Source organism: Lytechinus variegatus, chromosome 10 (assembly GCF_018143015.1).
Source record: "Lytechinus variegatus isolate NC3 chromosome 10, Lvar_3.0, whole genome shotgun sequence".
In the NCBI taxonomy this organism is placed as follows: domain Eukaryota; kingdom Metazoa; phylum Echinodermata; class Echinoidea; order Temnopleuroida; family Toxopneustidae; genus Lytechinus; species Lytechinus variegatus.
The window spans coordinates 4,754,632-4,772,730 of record NC_054749.1 but is presented as its reverse complement, the minus strand read 5'-3'; the positions used below and the strand labels follow the sequence as shown (position 1 = coordinate 4,772,730).

The 18,099-nt window shown below is 35.5% G+C and overlaps 1 protein-coding gene across 1 annotated transcript in view; it reads left to right on the top strand.

Moving 5' to 3' along the window:
• Window positions 1-528: 528 nt before the first annotated feature.
• The window catches only part of LOC121422535 (mismatch repair endonuclease PMS2-like), a 46,929-nt gene continuing 29,358 nt past the window's right edge, over window positions 529-18,099 (top strand). The window contains exons 1-7 of the mRNA XM_041617671.1: window positions 529-632; window positions 10,392-10,553; window positions 10,974-11,060; window positions 13,193-13,295; window positions 14,479-14,581; window positions 16,797-16,877; window positions 17,767-17,855. Coding sequence (XP_041473605.1) covers window positions 10,415-10,553; window positions 10,974-11,060; window positions 13,193-13,295; window positions 14,479-14,581; window positions 16,797-16,877; window positions 17,767-17,855 — 602 coding nt within the window. The 5' untranslated portion in view covers window positions 529-632; window positions 10,392-10,414. The remainder of the gene's footprint in view (window positions 633-10,391; window positions 10,554-10,973; window positions 11,061-13,192; window positions 13,296-14,478; window positions 14,582-16,796; window positions 16,878-17,766; window positions 17,856-18,099) is intronic.

Here is an 18,099-nt window from a genome sequence, read left to right as displayed (position 1 = left end):
AATTGAAGAAATTAAAGCTAAATACCATTGCGAAGTTTTTGGAGCTAGGTAAAAGCTGATCAGTAAAAACAAGGCTTAGAAGGCATTGTGATTTCTTATTTAGTCTTATCAGGAATGAAAATTGCATTTGTAGAATTCCTTAAATATCAAGCTGACTTGACATTTTACAGCTCTCCAAAATCTAACCACGAATTTTTTGTTAAAGTGTCAAATTCAAGAAAAAGTTTGCGAGTTATACTTTCAGCAAAAAAAAAAATCAGTTGATAAAAATCTATATACAAAAATTGATCTACGAGTCTGCAGGCATAGACTTTTAATATTGTTTCCGCATAATGCACAGAGCAGAGTTAATAGTTGAATATTAGATTCATTTGTAGGTGGTTTCTTACGGGTCGACAGAGAGTTTGGAGTCAAGTCTATACTTTGACCGATGAACGGGCTTAGTCCTACAACATCGCTACTCGCTAGAGTAAACTTAGACCAAACTACGGTAAGAGTCAAATTTGAGTCTGGTTGCAGAGACTATGTAAATCACTTTTCTACCGCGAATTTTCTTTGCAATTTGAAGTCCGCTTCCCAGAAATAGACCCACGACGATGTATGACTTCAAAACTGTGTGAATTTGTAAAAAGGTAAGTTAAAATACGGCCTCCTTGGTTGCAATAAAGACTAATTTTCCCTTCTTGTCAAAATAATTGCATTCATCGCTCGAAAATAGCCGAGGGAAGTCTTGGAAGTCCCTTTTCTGCTTTGCTATAGTATTGCCTCCAGCTCGGTCCCATACATTGAATTTGGCGTCCCCCTTTCGTTTTGGCCTGAGGCTGAGCTGTAGTGTAGTGTCACTCACACAACATGCGAGAAGCACTCCTAGTACCAATGAGGTCCAAACATTAACATGTATGGACCTCATAGGCGACATTACCCAAAAATATGGGTTAGACAATGCTGTTCTGATTTCCAACCCAAGACTTTGGTAAATGTACGCCTTAATTAATACAAATTGGAGTTACGTGATATGACTTTCATTTGTTGGGGAGACATTAAAAGTATTAATTAAGTAGTTCAAATTAAAATATATTATCATTAAACTTACATTTCAGGCCCTTTTTGTTGATTTTCGGTGAGCGTTCCACACAGCTGCGACGAGTGATCAACTCCGAAGTGATACGCGAACTGGTCAGCTGATCGGTCAGGTGATCGGTAGATTATCTTTTTGTCAGACGTTCATAATTTATGTAAAGCGTATCAATCTTCAGTATCTTGATTCCAAAGTATCAGTATTGCAGATAAATGTCATTATTGATTGGAATCAGTGGCGGATCGGGGGGGGGGGGGTGGGGGTGAGCATTTCTGCCCGATCCCCCTATTGAGATTTGTAGTAAATATTTTGGAATTAAATACGTTGTTCATACTAGTTATGCGACCCCTCCCTTATGATGATCACAGCATTATTTGTAATGGGGATATTTCGTTCATAATTATTCTTGTCTCTTTCTCCTTTTTAGCCTTTTTTTGCTTGTTAAAACCTTTTTTCCTTTTTTTTTTTGGGGGGGGGGCTCGCCAAATTTTACGTGGGTCAAAATTACCTTCATTTTTTAGTGACAATCTTTTTTTCATTTGTCCAGTTCTACGCGAGACAAAATTACCTTCGATCATTATTATAGTTAAAAACTTTTTTTTATTTTTTATTTATTTATTTATTTTTTTTTTTTTTGGGGGGGTTGCCAAATATCACGCGAACGTTTGTCAGCTTTTACTGTTTTATTCGACTTATAATCAAATATTAAATGGGGCTTACCACAGTTTTTTTTAAAGTCAATTCATAAGAATATTCCTCCTCGGGATTTGAGCTTTCTTTCATGAAATATCAATTTTTTTCATGATTACCAAAAATACTTAAAATTTTTTATCGGTGTATGCCTATAAAGCTTTAGCTCATGCGTTGCGCCTGCCATATTTTAATGCTGATCAACTTTATGCTTTTAATGAATTCCTAAAAACAATAAATTCTCAGATCATCAATTTTGTCGCAATCGAATAATTCGATTGCGTCTCTATCAGTTTTGAATATTCATAAAAAATATCAGCTCGTGCTTTTTGCTCATAATATTTTGATTAGTAAATTCTTCTCTTATATAATCGAGTCGGATAGATAGATAGATAACTAGAGAGAGAGAGTTGGGGGGGGTCCCTCAGCTACTTGTCCTCGCTTATTTGTTATTATTTGTTATTATGCTCATGTTGTGAGAGCTTTGTGTTTTCACATTTTTTTCTTTTTCAACCTTTTTATTGTCTCGGAGCTTCCCTCTATTTCTTTACACTATATTATAATGTAGTCCTGTTTCAATCATTGGCGGCGGAAGCCCCAAATTTTAGGAGGGGACAACCTAAAAAATTTTGACAAGCAAAAAAAAAGGCTCTCAACCCAAACATTTTAGGGGGGACGTAGGAAAATAAATTGACAAGCAAAAAAAAAAGGTCAACAACAAATTTAGGGGGGAACGTCCCCGCTTCCGCCGCCTATGGTTTCAATTCTTTTTTTGTTCTCATTTCAATGAAAACATCATTATTAAACTGACGTACATGTAGAAGACTTTATTACGAAATTTTGACATTGTTTTGTTTCATTTGTTTGGCTTTCTTTTTTTCTTCTCCTCATCTTCTTTTTCTTCTTACTTTTTCCCTTTCCTTATTTTCTCTTCAGTATTTCATTCAGGTATCCGCCAATTTATACAACACCAAGCATATAGAGGCGGATAATCAGTGAGGGAGCATGACGGTGTGCCGCTCTAAAAAAAAGGAGGAATATTGGAAGAAAAAAAAAAGAAGAAGGGATGGGGAAAAAATAAAGAAAAAAAAAGATGATGATGGCAATGACGATGATGAAAATTATCTTGGTGATGATGATGGTTGTGGTGACGGTTGTGGTGATGATGATGGTGATGCTAATGATAGTGGTGATGATGATGATGACGAGATGTAATTTTGTTATTTTGTCTTTGAAAAAATTAAGTAGTGCAAAGTTGAATTCATTTAAAGTTTATTATGAAAATAGCAGAAAAAAAATTGGTATGCGTTCGAGGAAAATCCATCCCCCACCAATCTTTTTCAAAGGTAAGATTTTTTTTTTGCCCGGGGGGGGGGCCACTTCCATTCACGAGTGGATACCATGCGCGACCATGGGGTCTCGAAAAGCACCCTAAACACGTAATTTCCATATTCTGAAAATGCACCCCTTAACAAGTATTGGCGTGTGAAACCCTACCCTTAACAAGTATTGGAAACAAAACGATACTCTTGGCAAATATTCCCTGAAATGAACCCCTAAACAAGTACAGGAATGTTTTATTGTTACGGGTCCTTCGGTCGTCGGCTTTACCTTATTTGGTTTAGTACGACCCCACCTTCTACACCTCGCGCAAATCGGACTCTAAACACGAAGTGTTGGAGCAAAAAGGACATCCTTTATAAAACATTTTGATTTTGTTTTATCATCCCCGCAAATTAGACCCTAAACACGACGGTTTTCCTAGCGAATTAATAGATACCCATTTTTCGTTATTTTTGTGTTTTTGACACCCTTATCACGTTACGTAGGTAACGTGCCCTATCGTGAAAAGGACATCCTTTTTACGTTTTTTTTTTGGTCGCGCATGGTATCCACTCGTCAATGTAAGTGCCCCCCCCGGCCCCCCGGGTTTTTTTTTGTGACGGCGTAGGCCTTTGCAAGCAGCTATTATTATGGTAAAAAAGTAAATGAAATGTCAAAAAATACATGATAATGATTTTTATGGTACATTTTAGTAGGCCTATATCAATTCATACTTGTTATCAATGCCCAAATTTCCCATTTTTAATGGTCCATTAAAAATGGGAAATTTGGGCATTTTATATTTAGGATAGAGCAACTGCTCGTTATAGACGTCACAATAAATCAAGCATTCTAAATTCTATCAACTCCATTTTTTGTCAAATAACACCTTCATCGATATTTTGAAATGATTTTTCTCATATTTTCATCATCTTTTTATCAGGGTGAAATTCCCCTTTAATTTACAAAACAGATTCGCAAACAATATCAAGAGTAGTGGGAGGCAAGGGTGGAAATCTAAGGTAGGGGACCAGGGGCTGGAAAACAGGCAAAAAAAAACAAAAACAAACTAACAAAAAAAAACAAAAAGGAAGGTTTATCACCCCCAAAAGAAGGTCGTCTCGTCCAAAATACATGTTTTACTTCAATTTAAATGATGTAGGCCTATTTCTTTCCATCATATATAAAAGAACAAAAATAGTAGGGGGACATTTGATAATGTGCCCCTACTATTTTGGGTTAGGGGGAAGTGTCCCCCTGGGATTTGCGCCCATGTGGGTGGGGGGTGCTGCACCTCCTTTCGGAATCATTATGGAACAGTGTGAATAGTCGCTGTGATTTCGATCTCATACCTATAAAAAAAATAGAACAAAAGAACGCCTTGACCACAGGCCAAAATGCCTAACAATTTTTCCGCGGCATTAACAACTCTCGTAAGGGGCGCTCCATTTATAAATAGAGTTGCATGTGTAGCTGTCTATGGCAACAGAATCCATCGCAGAATTGAAGCCAGAAGCGTGGGAATTTGGCAGAAAATTCAAGAAAAGAACCGGTGAGTACCGATTTAAGAGTAATTATATATTCATTAACATTTATTGAATCATAAGAATAAAGATTTTTTACGGAAAGAAAGCTTAGTTCTAAGCTAGGGCTGCCCAAATGCGCGTGAGTGGAGTCTCAGTTTCTTAACACGGGTAAGTATTGCGGTGTCGCCTAGAGGGCGAGAAGTAGGTAAATCAAGGACAAAGACAAATGTAAAAGCCTTGAGGACTCGGTGATGATGTTTTTTAATATAATTTTACATCCATACTTACAGAATAACAAAAAATGAAGGGCCTTAATTTGTAGGTATGTGACAAAAAAAAATGAAAATCATCACATCAGGGTGACCAGACGTCCCGTATTTCCCGGGATTGTCCCGTATATTGCTTCTTTGTCCCGGCGTCCCGACAAACCCTTCCCGGGACGCCTATTTGTCCCGTATTTCAGAATATTGAACAAAATATATTTAAAAGTGACGAATTTTCATCAAAATAACCAACAGATAACGAAGCAGAGACAACAATAAAATCGATCGATTTGCAAGTTCTACGGTGATTTTCTTGCTAACCCAATACATCGTAAACTAACTGGCCTCCTGCCATTGTGTGGCAGGCTACTAGCTAGGCATGTAGGATCTGAGCAGATTCTCTCCACCAAACATACCAAAATAATCACAAAATCGGCGGGAAATTTGTATGACTTATGGGTTCTCAGATTACTGATTTGGAGATGTAATCTCGGAGGAACAATTAAGTTAATGAGTTTTCATAACTAGATCTAGTTGTTTCAGCTTCCGTTTTGAGTCTTGTTGTGTATGATGCCGCGATGTTTCATCTAATTTTTAAGTAAAAAAAAGAATCACTTTGAAATTTTATTCATTTCTAAAACATTATTTTTAATTCTAAAATTATATTTGAAAAACACCAAATATCATGATTTTTGTTAGATGATTGGATTTTTTTTGTTGAAGTTTGAACTTTTTTCCTCTTTCTTTCTTTTCTATCCTTCTTTCTTCATCCTTCTATCCTTCCTGCTTGCCCGTTTTTGTTCCATCTATCTTTATTTCTTATTTGTCTTTCCTGATCCTTTCTCTCTCTGTTCATTTTTCTTTCTTTCCCCCTTTTTCTTACCCGTCTTCTTTATCAAATTTCCCTTTTTATATTCTTTCTTTCTTAAAACTTTTTTTTCTCCCCCCCCTCCCTTCCTCTCCTCTTTCTTTAAATTCTTTCTCTTCTTCCATTATGTTTTCATTCCCTCCTCACTTAAATTCTTTCTCCCTCTCTTTCCTCCTTTCTTTCATTCTTCATTTTACTTTTCCTTCTAATTCTTTCCCTTATTCATTATCTCCCTCCCTCTCTTAATTCCTTCCTTCCTTCCCTCCTCCCTTCTTTCTCTGTTTGCTTCTTTCTTTCAAAGAATGAAGGAAACATTTTTCTTTCCTTCATTCTTTCTTTCCTCCTCATTTTTCTTACTTTTTTTCTTTCTCTCCTTTTTGTTGTCTTTCACACAGTGTATTCTTCTGCCATTCCTTTCTTTTTCTTTCTTTCTGTATTCAATTCAAAGAATGACGGTAACATTTTTCGCTCTTTTATTCTTTCTTTTATTCTAACTTTCTTTTATTCTTTTTTTTCATTTTTCCTTCATTTTCCCCTTAATTTTTTCTTTCTTTCTTCTCAATTCATCTCTTTTCTTTCGTCTTTTCTTTCTCTCCTTCATTCTTTCGTTCACTTTATAATTTTTCACAGGTGTAACCAGTGGCGTAACTACGGGGGGCATGGGGGGGGGCACGTGACACCCAATCTGCTGGCCCCAAAAAACGAGGGGGGGGAGGGAAAAAGAGGGAGAAAGTGAGAGAAACGTAGTGGGAAGGAAAAATTATTGTTAATTATGTTATATTATTATGTTATATTACATAAAAATAAAAAAAGATATCATAACTTTATGAAACATAATTTGCTCAGGGCCTATGTCTTCATTGTTCCTGATGCTCGCATTGTCTGTTTAACGAGATATATAATCCTGTTGTACTAAAACCTCGATCCCGTTTTCAAGTCAATATACACCAAATATATTTCCTCGCACTACGAAGTATTATTGTTTTATGCAGTGACATATCATTTTAAGGTCTTAATATCAAACATTTCACGTCCGCGCTTACGTTCGCATTAGTGGATTAGTGAGATATGTCCGCTCTTCATGAATTCCTAAAACCAGTCCCTAAAATGTCCCTTTTTCTGATCTGAATATAAAAAAATTCAGCTTGCGCTCGCATCATTTGGTTAGTGAAATACGCATGGACTACGTGAATTCCTACAAACAAGCCTTAGAATGCCCCTCTTCAGGTGTGAATTTCCTAATTTTTAACTCGCGCTTCGCGCTCCCAATATTTGATTAGTGAGAAGTGCATGTTAATCATGATTACAATGACTACAGGTGCTTTATGTGTTTGGATGCATATAATTCTAAAAAATCAGCAAGCGCTTGGTACTCGCATTAGATTATTATGGTGAGATATGTATACTCTTAATAGATTCCTACAATATAGTCCTTAAAGTGTCCGTTTGGGGTCAATATATACAAAAATTTCAGCTCGCGCTCGCATTATGTGATCAGTAACATACATATTCGTTTAATGACACTGTCCTTAAAATGTCTCTATAGGTCAGTATACCTAGCAACTGAGCGCGCTTCGCGCGCTCACTAGGTGAATCAAAATTTTTGCTGGTGCCCCCCAATGTCGTGACTCAAGGTACGCCACTGGGTGTAACACTGTGTAGCCTTCTTTGTTGATCTTTTTTTTGTCGATTGTCCCGTATTTCATTTTGTGAAATCTGGTCACCCTGCATCACATCAATGATCAAATATGAATAAATTTGATACTTGAATTTAAGGATTAAGCTCTTAAAAAGACCTTTCAAATGATACCAAGATATAAAGTTATTCCAGTTTAAGTCGCGCATATTCATCCAAATTTGTGGTCATTGTCTTAATGTAAAGTCAATGGAGTACAGAACCGATTTTTGTGACCATTTTGAACCCAAGTCTTCAACAGGCTCTAACTTCTTTGTTTTTGAGCCCTATGAAGTAATTTAGGTATCAATGGAAAGGTGAGAGAAGGTTTGATTGATGTGTATCCATTCATCTTGTAATTTTTCTTATGTGTAAAATAATTTCTTCTAATATTAATTTTAATTAATTATGCAAATAACACAAACAATTACTCGCCTCTTTTTTGCCAAATGAAGGTGATCATGATAGATAATTAATATAATTTAGTTGGCATCAAAACAGCATCATGTAAATAATTTCCTAAATGAATTTGTATTGTTTTTGTAATTTCTAATGTATTTCTTTGTTTTTCTGATATAAATTACAAACTCATTTTCAACTTAGTATTGTAATTTTGTATACGTGTATGTACGGGGGTACTTTTTTATGTATAAAAAATTTTCTTTTTTCTTTGTATGACCAAATAAAAATATGTGTGCTTTTTCTGATGTATTTGATTGTTTCACCAATTCCTTATGTATACTATTGTTTTAACAATTTGTTATACATGTATAATGTGTAGCTTTTGATTTTAGAGACAATGGACATGTGATTACATTTTTTAGGAGGAATGGGTAGCTGAGTGTAAAATATGTATGTAGAATTGTATGCAATTTATTTCAAGTATCAAGAAAGATAAAAATTAAGTTTTAATATATTCTATCAGTTGTCAATGTACTGTATTTATTAGATTTGTATACATACATTGTATTACAAAGGCCCTGTTTGAGCTCTCTTTTTTAAAGAAAATAAATAAATTCAAATTATTAATTGAAGCCAAAAGAAAAGGAAAAGAGTGGTCTATTTCTTTCAAAACAAAACAAAAAACAACCAGGAAAAAATATAACAAAGCTCTAAACAACAACAACAAAACAGACATCAAAGCTCCAAACAAACTCTAAAAACAAGAGAAACAAAAGTGACACAAAAACTTGTACCAATCCCATCCCCATTTTCCAATTCAAAACACAACCTCCAACTGCACCCCTATTGAAAAAAAGAAAAGTAAATAAAAAAAATAAATAGTAAAATTAATAATAAAAAAAAACAAATACAGGACTTAGACTCATCTGGAAATGAAATATTATTTCCTCTGAGTTTTCATGTATCTTCTTACAAGAGTGAATTTTTTTTTTTTAAATAAACAAGATTTAGTTCGTGCATTTTAATAGAAAAATCAACATTTAAGATATTCTCCTTTTAAAAGCAAATCCAGTCTCCAAATAATGAAACATGACAAAAAAATGAAAAAATAAACAATACAAAAATTTAAAAAAGAAACTAAAAATATATATAAAAAAGAAACTAAAATAAAAATAATAAAATAAACATAATTTTTGCATTTTAATTACAAAGTCAACATTTATGATATTCCCCTTTCAAAAGCAAATCCAGTCTTAAAATAATGAAACATGATTGAAAAGTTTCAAAATATACTTTTTTCTACAAAATAAAAAAAAGAAACACTATAGATTTTGCATTTTGATTTAATAAGTCAACATTAATATTCCACTTCTTAAAGAATCCAGTTTCCAATTGATGAAACATGATTGAACAATCAAACAACTCGACTCTATAACCTTGGGAGGAAAGAATGTTTTTGTGACAAATATTTAAATCAATATCAGCATAATAATCTACGGTATGGCAGAATATTATCAAGTAAAAACAATACAGATCCCGTTCAATCCAGCATGAACGACTCACTATCGACCACTCCCCTCACCAAGCCCTCCGCATTGGGTACCGGTAGCTTGACTGCCGAAAGACTAATGGGAGCCCACCGCATTGGGCCGCTCGACTGCCGAGAGACCGGCTGTGACAAGGGTAGCTCGCTCCTCTTATATCTGGACTGCTCCTCAATAGAATGTTATATTTTTTTACATTTTTTGGCAATTTAAATATATTCTAAAACAATTCATCTACATAATTGGAACTTACTTCTACTTATCATAAAATAATTTCGATCATTTACGCATCCAAAAATTTGATGAACTTTCAAGCTCCGATATCCACACTTTACAGGCGAGTATCCACATTGAAACTTATATGTACAGAAAGTGCACATCTTCAACTGTCTGTAAAAAGGCACGAGGTTGCATCAACTATGTGTGCATGCGCATTAAACCCCATTTTCGACAGACAGAGGCAATGCCACTTGCAGCAAAACCCGCGCGAAAACTGTGCAGCCAAAACCAGCGCTCGCGATGCCCTATATTCGCACATACCTATAATTTGCCCTTATATGCCTTTTAAAATATCGCCTTTCTTCTTGTTCTTGATTTCGTGAATGACAAATGAATAATTATGCTGCTGAAGACAGTGTAGTTTGGATTTGCCTTTGGCTTGGAAATATATTTTTAGAGGACCAAGGCCACTCTTGGTGGGAGGGGGGGTGTCCTCTCAGCCTCAATAACCTGTCTTCCTTCTGGTTAACCCCATCCTAAAAGAGTAACTCCCAAACCCAAAGCTGTGGGCCCCTCGTGATACTGATACTAGTTTGCCCCTAGTTGCGGATTGCACACCATACCTTTGTCAAGTGACGGTTCTGCTTTGCTAAAGATTTGCAGGACTAAGTTAGATTGCAGATTTGCAGTTTTCACTTTAAATGAACCAAAGCCTATTAAAACTTTCACATAGGCCACACCTTATTTTCTTTGGTTTTTGTTGAAATGTAGCCACCATTTTCCATATTTCTCATAATTTGCAGGTTAGAAAATTAAAAAGTCAATCATGGCAGTTGCTGGAAAAGTGAAGGCTATCGACCGACGGTCGGTCCATCAAATCTGCTCGGGTCAAGTTGTCCTTAATCTTGCTACAGCTATCAAAGAACTTGTAGAGAATAGTTTGGATGCAGGAGCTACTATTATTGGTAACTATACTCTTAAAATTTATATCAAGGATACTTACATGTACTTATTGATGCTCCTGAACGCAGGCCTCAGTGTTCAGTTACAGATTGTGCCTCTTCTGTATTCATATGAGAGTGACAACAATTTGACAATGAGGCAAAAACTTATTTTTTCAAATCTCTGAAGCTACATGTACTTTTCGACTGCATGCAGTGGGGAATCCATCTAGTAATTTACTTATAATTTAGTTTCAGTTTTAATCTGATGTAAAATAATCAACGATGCAACACCAGGGTAATTATCAAGAAATCTGCCATTTGTTACATGTACATTTTGAATCAAAAACAAAGAGCACAGCATTTTGAATTAAACTAATGGATTTTCAAGCTATGTTTCTACTCATTAACTCCATAAATTCTAAATTTAATCCCTTTTTTTAGAAATAAAATTGAAGGAATATGGAAGTGAGAGCCTTGAGGTATCTGACAATGGTTCTGGAGTCGAGCAATCCAACTTCTCGGGACTCAGTAAGTAAAACTAAAACCTTACATGAATCCTACATGACTTTCAACAAAATGAGTGTGATGGCACAGTCAACAAATTAAGTGTCATGGTGCAGTCAAAGTTCCCATATGAATGCTTTACGGTGAGTCGAAAATGGCGTTTTTTAATTATCGTACCAGCCACATGTAGGTAGTTCGTGAAGAAATACACAAAACGGTTGTTTTCAACTCGCCGAAGAGGCGTCATAGGGGAAATGGGACTGCAGCCTGACATACTTTTTTTTTCTTTGTGTTTAGGTTTAACTTTGAAATTCAAAGTTTGAATATTGTTTTCATATTGTGATATAGATTGATTAATCACTGTAAATTGTAGTTGAGATCAATTTTTTATTAGTCTGTGCTATGTAAGATATGATGTTTTTTTAAGTCTTCTCTTGATTCTTCTCTTGGATTTCTATTTTTCTTTCCACTAAACTGTAGATCCCTTAAGATTCAATGTCTCACAGTATTTGTCTTCATTTGCAGACTATCTGCTCCTATGTGCATCCCTTCTTTATTGCTTTACCCCCCCCCCCCCCCCCGTCCCTCTGTCTCCTCTCTTTGTTTTCCCATCTTTTCCCCTGCCTTTCTCTCTCTCCTTAAAATTCAAATATTACTTTCCTGGGTTTTTTTGTACCAATGTCCTACTACAGTGCGTATCAAAAAAAAGTTTACAGTTTGAAAAGGCCCTGGGAATTAAAAAATATACAAAATGTGGGTAATTTGTTCACATATAATTATGGGCTTGGGTCTCATCTATCCAATGAAAGTAAATGTTTTGACAGAATATTACACTTGAGAGAGCACTGTCCGTTTTTGTAAAGCTCGCAGAAATCTGTTTGCTCAGAAATGCTTGTTTTCACGCTGTGACAAGGGGAAAGGGCGAAATCAAACTAACCCTGCGAAGCATTTCTCATAAATTTCCCTAGCACTTTTAGCCAATTGAAATAAAATGGATACATTCAAGCATTATGTAACAATTTTGCTGCCCAAATTTGAAATTTCAACACTTAGTAAGCACAACCTTAACCCCTTTTGTGCCAGCTAGATCTGAGGACATAACTGAATCTGAACAAAATTTTATATCAGACATCTCCAGCATTTTGTACTAAGTTTTTATCATTTAAAGTTGGTTTACATTTCATTTTTCATTTTATACTTGTTTCTCCACATTTTTCACAAGCTTGGCAATGATTAACAAAATGAAAATCAAGCCTAAGCCATTTCATGTAAATCACAGCTCAGTGTAAAGCAAATATCGTCAAGATGGACTCGGTGTGTGGGGGAGTGGGGTGGGGCCCAATGCATTCTTCGAACTGTTTTGGGCAAGGAAACAAGTTTAAAAAGGTAAAAGATATCTTCAAATTTTATTTCAATTTTACTAGCTAATTTCCACGCGTTCTTCATGATTAAGGTCTACTTTTATTCGCATAACTATTTCAAAGTTCTGCGCAAATCATTTTTCACCAACTTTTCAAAAGTAAGTGGTGCTCACTCAAGCGGAAATATTTTTCGACAGTTATATCGTCACTTGCTTAAATGGATCTGTACCAATGCTAAAATTTGGAAAAATCGTCAGGATATTACAAATATATAATTTTACAGGATTTTTTCTAGTGTAAACTTTTTTTTGATACGCACTGTAGATACTAGTTAATTCTGAAATTCTTTTCTGCAGCAGTATCATAAATGTCAAATAAACACCTCTTTATTTCATTCGTTATCATTCTTCAACTTTATAACCTTTATTTTGAAGCAATTGTTTAATGTTTTCATGTTCATGAAATAAGCCTCCCTTGTCTTTATTTCTAATTCAATTTAGATCTGCTTTGAAAAGCAATTTATTTTGTGTGTCCCTTTCCTCATTCTCTACGATTCTACAACTTTATAGCCTTTATTTGATGTTCTCTGTTGCATATAAGCCCTTTGTCTTTATTTCTGATTTAATTTAATCAGTTTTGAATATAATTTGAATATAATGATGCATATTTTTTTCTTCATTATCTGAGCACTATTCACTATTTGATCCTAACCTTTAATTTGAAGTTTTTCTGTTGTATTATCGTTTTCATTAAATAAGCCAACTTTGTCTTTATTTCTGATTTACCATTAATCAGCTCTTAAGCACCACACATCCAAGCTTCATGATTTCTCTGACCTGAGCACTGTAGACACTTTTGGTTTCAGAGGAGAAGCTCTCAGCTCACTATGTGCACTGAGGTAGGATCACTTTGTATGTGATTAGATATTAGGAGAAATGGCTGTGTTGCTTTATATAGTAACGATAATGATGATGATGATCATAATGATTATGGTGATGATGATGATGGTGATGATAATGGTGGTGATGATGATGATGATAATGGTGATGATGATGATGATGATGGTGATGATGATGATGGTGATGATGATGATGATGATGATGGTGATAATGATTATGGTGATGATGATGATGATGGTGATGATAATGGTGGTGATGATGATGATGATAATGGTGGTGATGGTAATGATGATGGTGATGATGAGATGGATGACGATGATGATGATGATGGTGATGATGATGGTGATGACGATGATGATGATGGTGATGATGATGATGGTGATGATGATGATGGTGATGATGATGATGGTGATGATGATGATGGGGATGATGATGATGGTGATGATGATGATGATGATAATGGTGGTGATGATGAGATGATGATGATGTTGATCAATGATAATGGTGGGGATGATGGTGATGATGATGATGGTAGTGATGATGATGATGATGATGGGGATGATGATGATGATGATGATGATGGGGATGATGATGATGGTGATGATGATGATGATGATGGGGATGATGGTGATGATGGGGATGATGGTGATGATGGTGATGATGATGATGATGGTGATAATAATGGTGGTGGTGATGTTGATGATGATGATATCAATAACAACAACAAATGAAATTGGGGTCTCTGTTTTCTCTTTTTGAATGACATGCGGTTTGTATCCTTTGCAGTGATCGGGTGGGTGTTTCATAAAGCTGTTCGTAAGTTAAGAGCGACTATAAGAACGACTGGTGATCCTTTCTTATGGTAAATGGTATATTCATTAGTGATTGTTTAGCGCGTAAGAAAGGATCACCAGTCGTTCTTATAGTCGCTCTTAACTTACGAACAGCTTTATGAAACGGCCCCCTGCTGTATAGTGATATTTCACCAGTCTGCTTTAATTGGAACTAAAATATCAGACTTGACTGGTTACCCTTTCTTATGATATGTTTATGTATAATTTCTTGGCAGTGATCTTATATATGACTTGTCACCAGTCTGAACCAAGCTGGTGTATGACCATATGAGACATTTGACCGGTTACTCTTTTTCTAATGAATATGTTATGCTGTATTACTTGGCAGTGATTTGAGTATAGTGACTTGTCACCATTCTGCTTCAGTTGGGACTAAGCTGTTGTATGATCATGATGGCAAGATCCTCAAGCAAGTCCCTTGTCCCAGACAGGTATTTATGTACCCTTTTCCATGACATTTCAATTCCATTCAACTCAATTTATTCTGTCCAACATATATTGGTATTATTACATTGACCCAATTTCACAAAGGTGGTTTTGAAAACCCACTGTTGAGTCCATGCTTTATGCAGATTTCCTGTATAGATTACACTTAATTTTTACCGCGTTTATTAAGAAAAGTCCAATACTGAATCTTGGTTTTGTCACAGTGTGCCAAATTGGCAACTGTTGCCGTGGTTATCCACGCTATTTTATTCATGAATTCACTCCTCAAACAGTGGACTCATGAATAAAATAGCGTATATAAACATGGTAACAGGCGTCAATTTGGCGCACTGTGACAAAAGCGCGCATCAGCTTTGGTCATTTTTGTATACACTCGCCCGATTTATACAGGAAATCTGCATAAACCATGGATTCAACCAATGGTTTTTAAAACCACCTTTGTGAATTGGGGCCATTATGTTTCAAATGATATGCAGGAAGAGTGTGGATTGCAAAAAGTGAAATACATCCCCAAATCATAAAGTCTGTATTTTTATAACATTTTTTAGGGGGGTGTTGCATTCTTGCTCCACCCCTAATCCAAGCGGCATAAAGCTTGCATTTTTTTTCTTCTTTATTTCTTCCCTTTTTTTTGGAGGGGGGTCTGCATTTTTGGTCCACCCCCTACCTTCCCTCTTCTCTTGTATCCTGGGGCGGTATTCTGAACATTGTCTTTTCTCCATATTTTATCTTATCTCAGAGATGTGACAAAATCGGTATTCTGGTGGATGTCATAACTTTTGTCACAAAAATTGTCATAAATTTTGTCTCTTCTCTTTAGCTCGTAGCAAAAATATGCGGCTTTAAATGCGCGTAATCCTTTTATACAAGCAACAGATATGACAAAAGTTATGACAGGGGGGTAGCATTCATAAATTTTGTCATATCTTTTAGTACCAAATATCCCGATACCCTGCCGACTGAATGTCAAGCAAATAATTATATTATTTAGATTAGATTGTGGTATTAGTTTCACTCATCTTCCATGACAATTTTCAAAATAATTTTTTCATGTTACAATTAGTTAGGCCCTACATATTCATTCCTTCTTTTTCTGTTTTCCTTACTTTTCTACTTCTCCTTTAAAATCCTTCACAGCTCCCTGTCTCTCTTTGTAATTAAGCGCATCAATATACGCGTAGTTGCGCGATGCCAGCAACTGTTTTGGGGATACGCCCTACCTGCCACGGGGCTTTCCTATTGGCTAGAAGGGCTCCAACTGGGAACTAACGATGATTTTGATTGGTTTGCTTCCGAAAAGATGGGTGGGAACTTTGAGAGACATGACAGGGAAAAGACAATGTTCAGAATACCGATTTGTGACAATCATAGCGGTGTCACATCTCGGAGAGAAATGACAAAAGTTATGACAGAGTTCCAGAATACCACTCCTGGTATGAATGCATCATTATAATCTCATTTTTATATGAATATAATGTACACTTTATTTCACATTTAATTAAAAGTTACTTTTACATTGGATGTCGGTTCTCATAAATTATCAAAATGAATGAATGAATCCTATCTCTCTTCCCTATTTCTTCATTAACGATAAATACCATTTGTGGTTATGATCTCAGAGTGAGTTTGAACAGAATCCAATAAAATGGCCACACAATTGTTTGGATGTATAAATAAAAATTATGTGACAAATGGCTGTTGAAAAAAAGGTGTAATTTGCTGAGAAGTGAGCAAAATAACCACAGAATTCCATAATGGTGTCGGGTGTTTTTCCAAACAATATTAATGCACTGTCCCACATATGCCTTTTTGTGTTAGTGATCACCAGAATTATTGGTTTTCAGCGATTAATACCATGGTCACATTTGTTCTACGGCGAGTCGAAAACGGCCGTTTTATCAATTTTGATTCAAACCACCTATATGTAGTTGGACAAAAATGTTAAAACGACTGTTTTCAACTCGCCGTACGGCCGCCGCAGAACAAATGTGACCATGGCATTAAGATTTCATGATTTCCACAAAGATAAGTTTATTTCAATGTACCCGAACTAGATCTAGGATAACATGGTAGCATTTAACTTTGATTTCAAATACTTTCTCATGAAATAAATGTTTGCTGCATCTACTTTCTTTTACCTTTATATACCATTTCACCCCCCCCCCCCTCTCTCTCTCTTTCCCAATCTTCTGATTACAGCAAGGAACGACAGTAACACTTCAGAATCTGTTCTCCACCTTACCAGTCAGACACAAGGAATTCCTGAGAAACTTGAAAAAGGTGCAACTTTATCATATAATACTGTTGATGATAATAATAATAACAAAATGCAACATTTATATAGCAATTAATACAATCTTTCTAAGTGCTGCATTATATTAGCTCAGCTTTAGCATGGCTACCCTGATGGGGCGCATGAGCATTCAAGGAATTCTTTCCTACCGGGTACCCATTTACTGCACCTGGGTAGAGAGTTGCAACTGTAGATAAATGCTTTACCAAAGGGTGCAAATCCTGTGGAGGCATTGGGACCCCAGACCTAGTGGTTCAGCGTTCAAAGACTTATCCACTGAATCCCAATAGAATGTCAAAGTTAGCTAAGTGTTTTATCAAAGAATAAATCTTAAGTAAAATCGTTCATTCTATTGGTCCTATCAATTCAAGCAGGAATTGCTTCCTATGATATCTCCATGTAATAAAAGTGAATGAATCAAAATAAGTAAAACTCGAAACAAAAAATGATCCGGTACAAACGCATGAAATCACAATCCTCACACAGAATGACATCACAGACTTCAGGCCAGTAAGAAGCATGATAAAGCCTATTTTCCAAGCCTACTCAATATAAGTGTTCCTCTCCAGCAAAGTACATGGCTTGTGAGATGTAAAAAGGTGTAATATTTTTCATTGATTAATTTGATACTTTATATGATTTTGGTTTCATGTGAGTTTTTATAAAGTGCACGATTAGATTTTTGGCCAGAGTATGCTCACTTATCTCAGAAGTTTGAAAGTTCCTTTTTAATTTGATTCAAACAGATTGAATTAAATTTTTAATCTATAAAAAACATTTTAATTTTTGTCCCAAAATTCTCTCATATTTGTCGGGAGTGTTTTTATATGACTGAACAATTGATGTAATAATAAAATTTTCTCTTTATTATTTTAGGAGTTTACGAAGATGGTCCAGGTTTTACAAGCATATTGCATCATTGCTTCTGGGGTCAAGTTAACCTGTTCCAATCAAACAGATAAGGGGTATGTATGTCCTTAAGCAGCAAATAAACACTCACATATTTGAGGTCATTCCTAATTCAAAGTTCAAATGGGGTAAATTTTTATTTTTATTTTATACTGATAATGTAAACATATCTGGGGCCGTTTTATAAAGAGTGTACAACTGTTCAGAGCTGCCAAGTAGTACTGATTTTCAGTATTTAGTACTGAAAAATGAGAAGAATACTGATGGTTTCATGCAAAGTACTTGTTTCTAAAGTTTCAG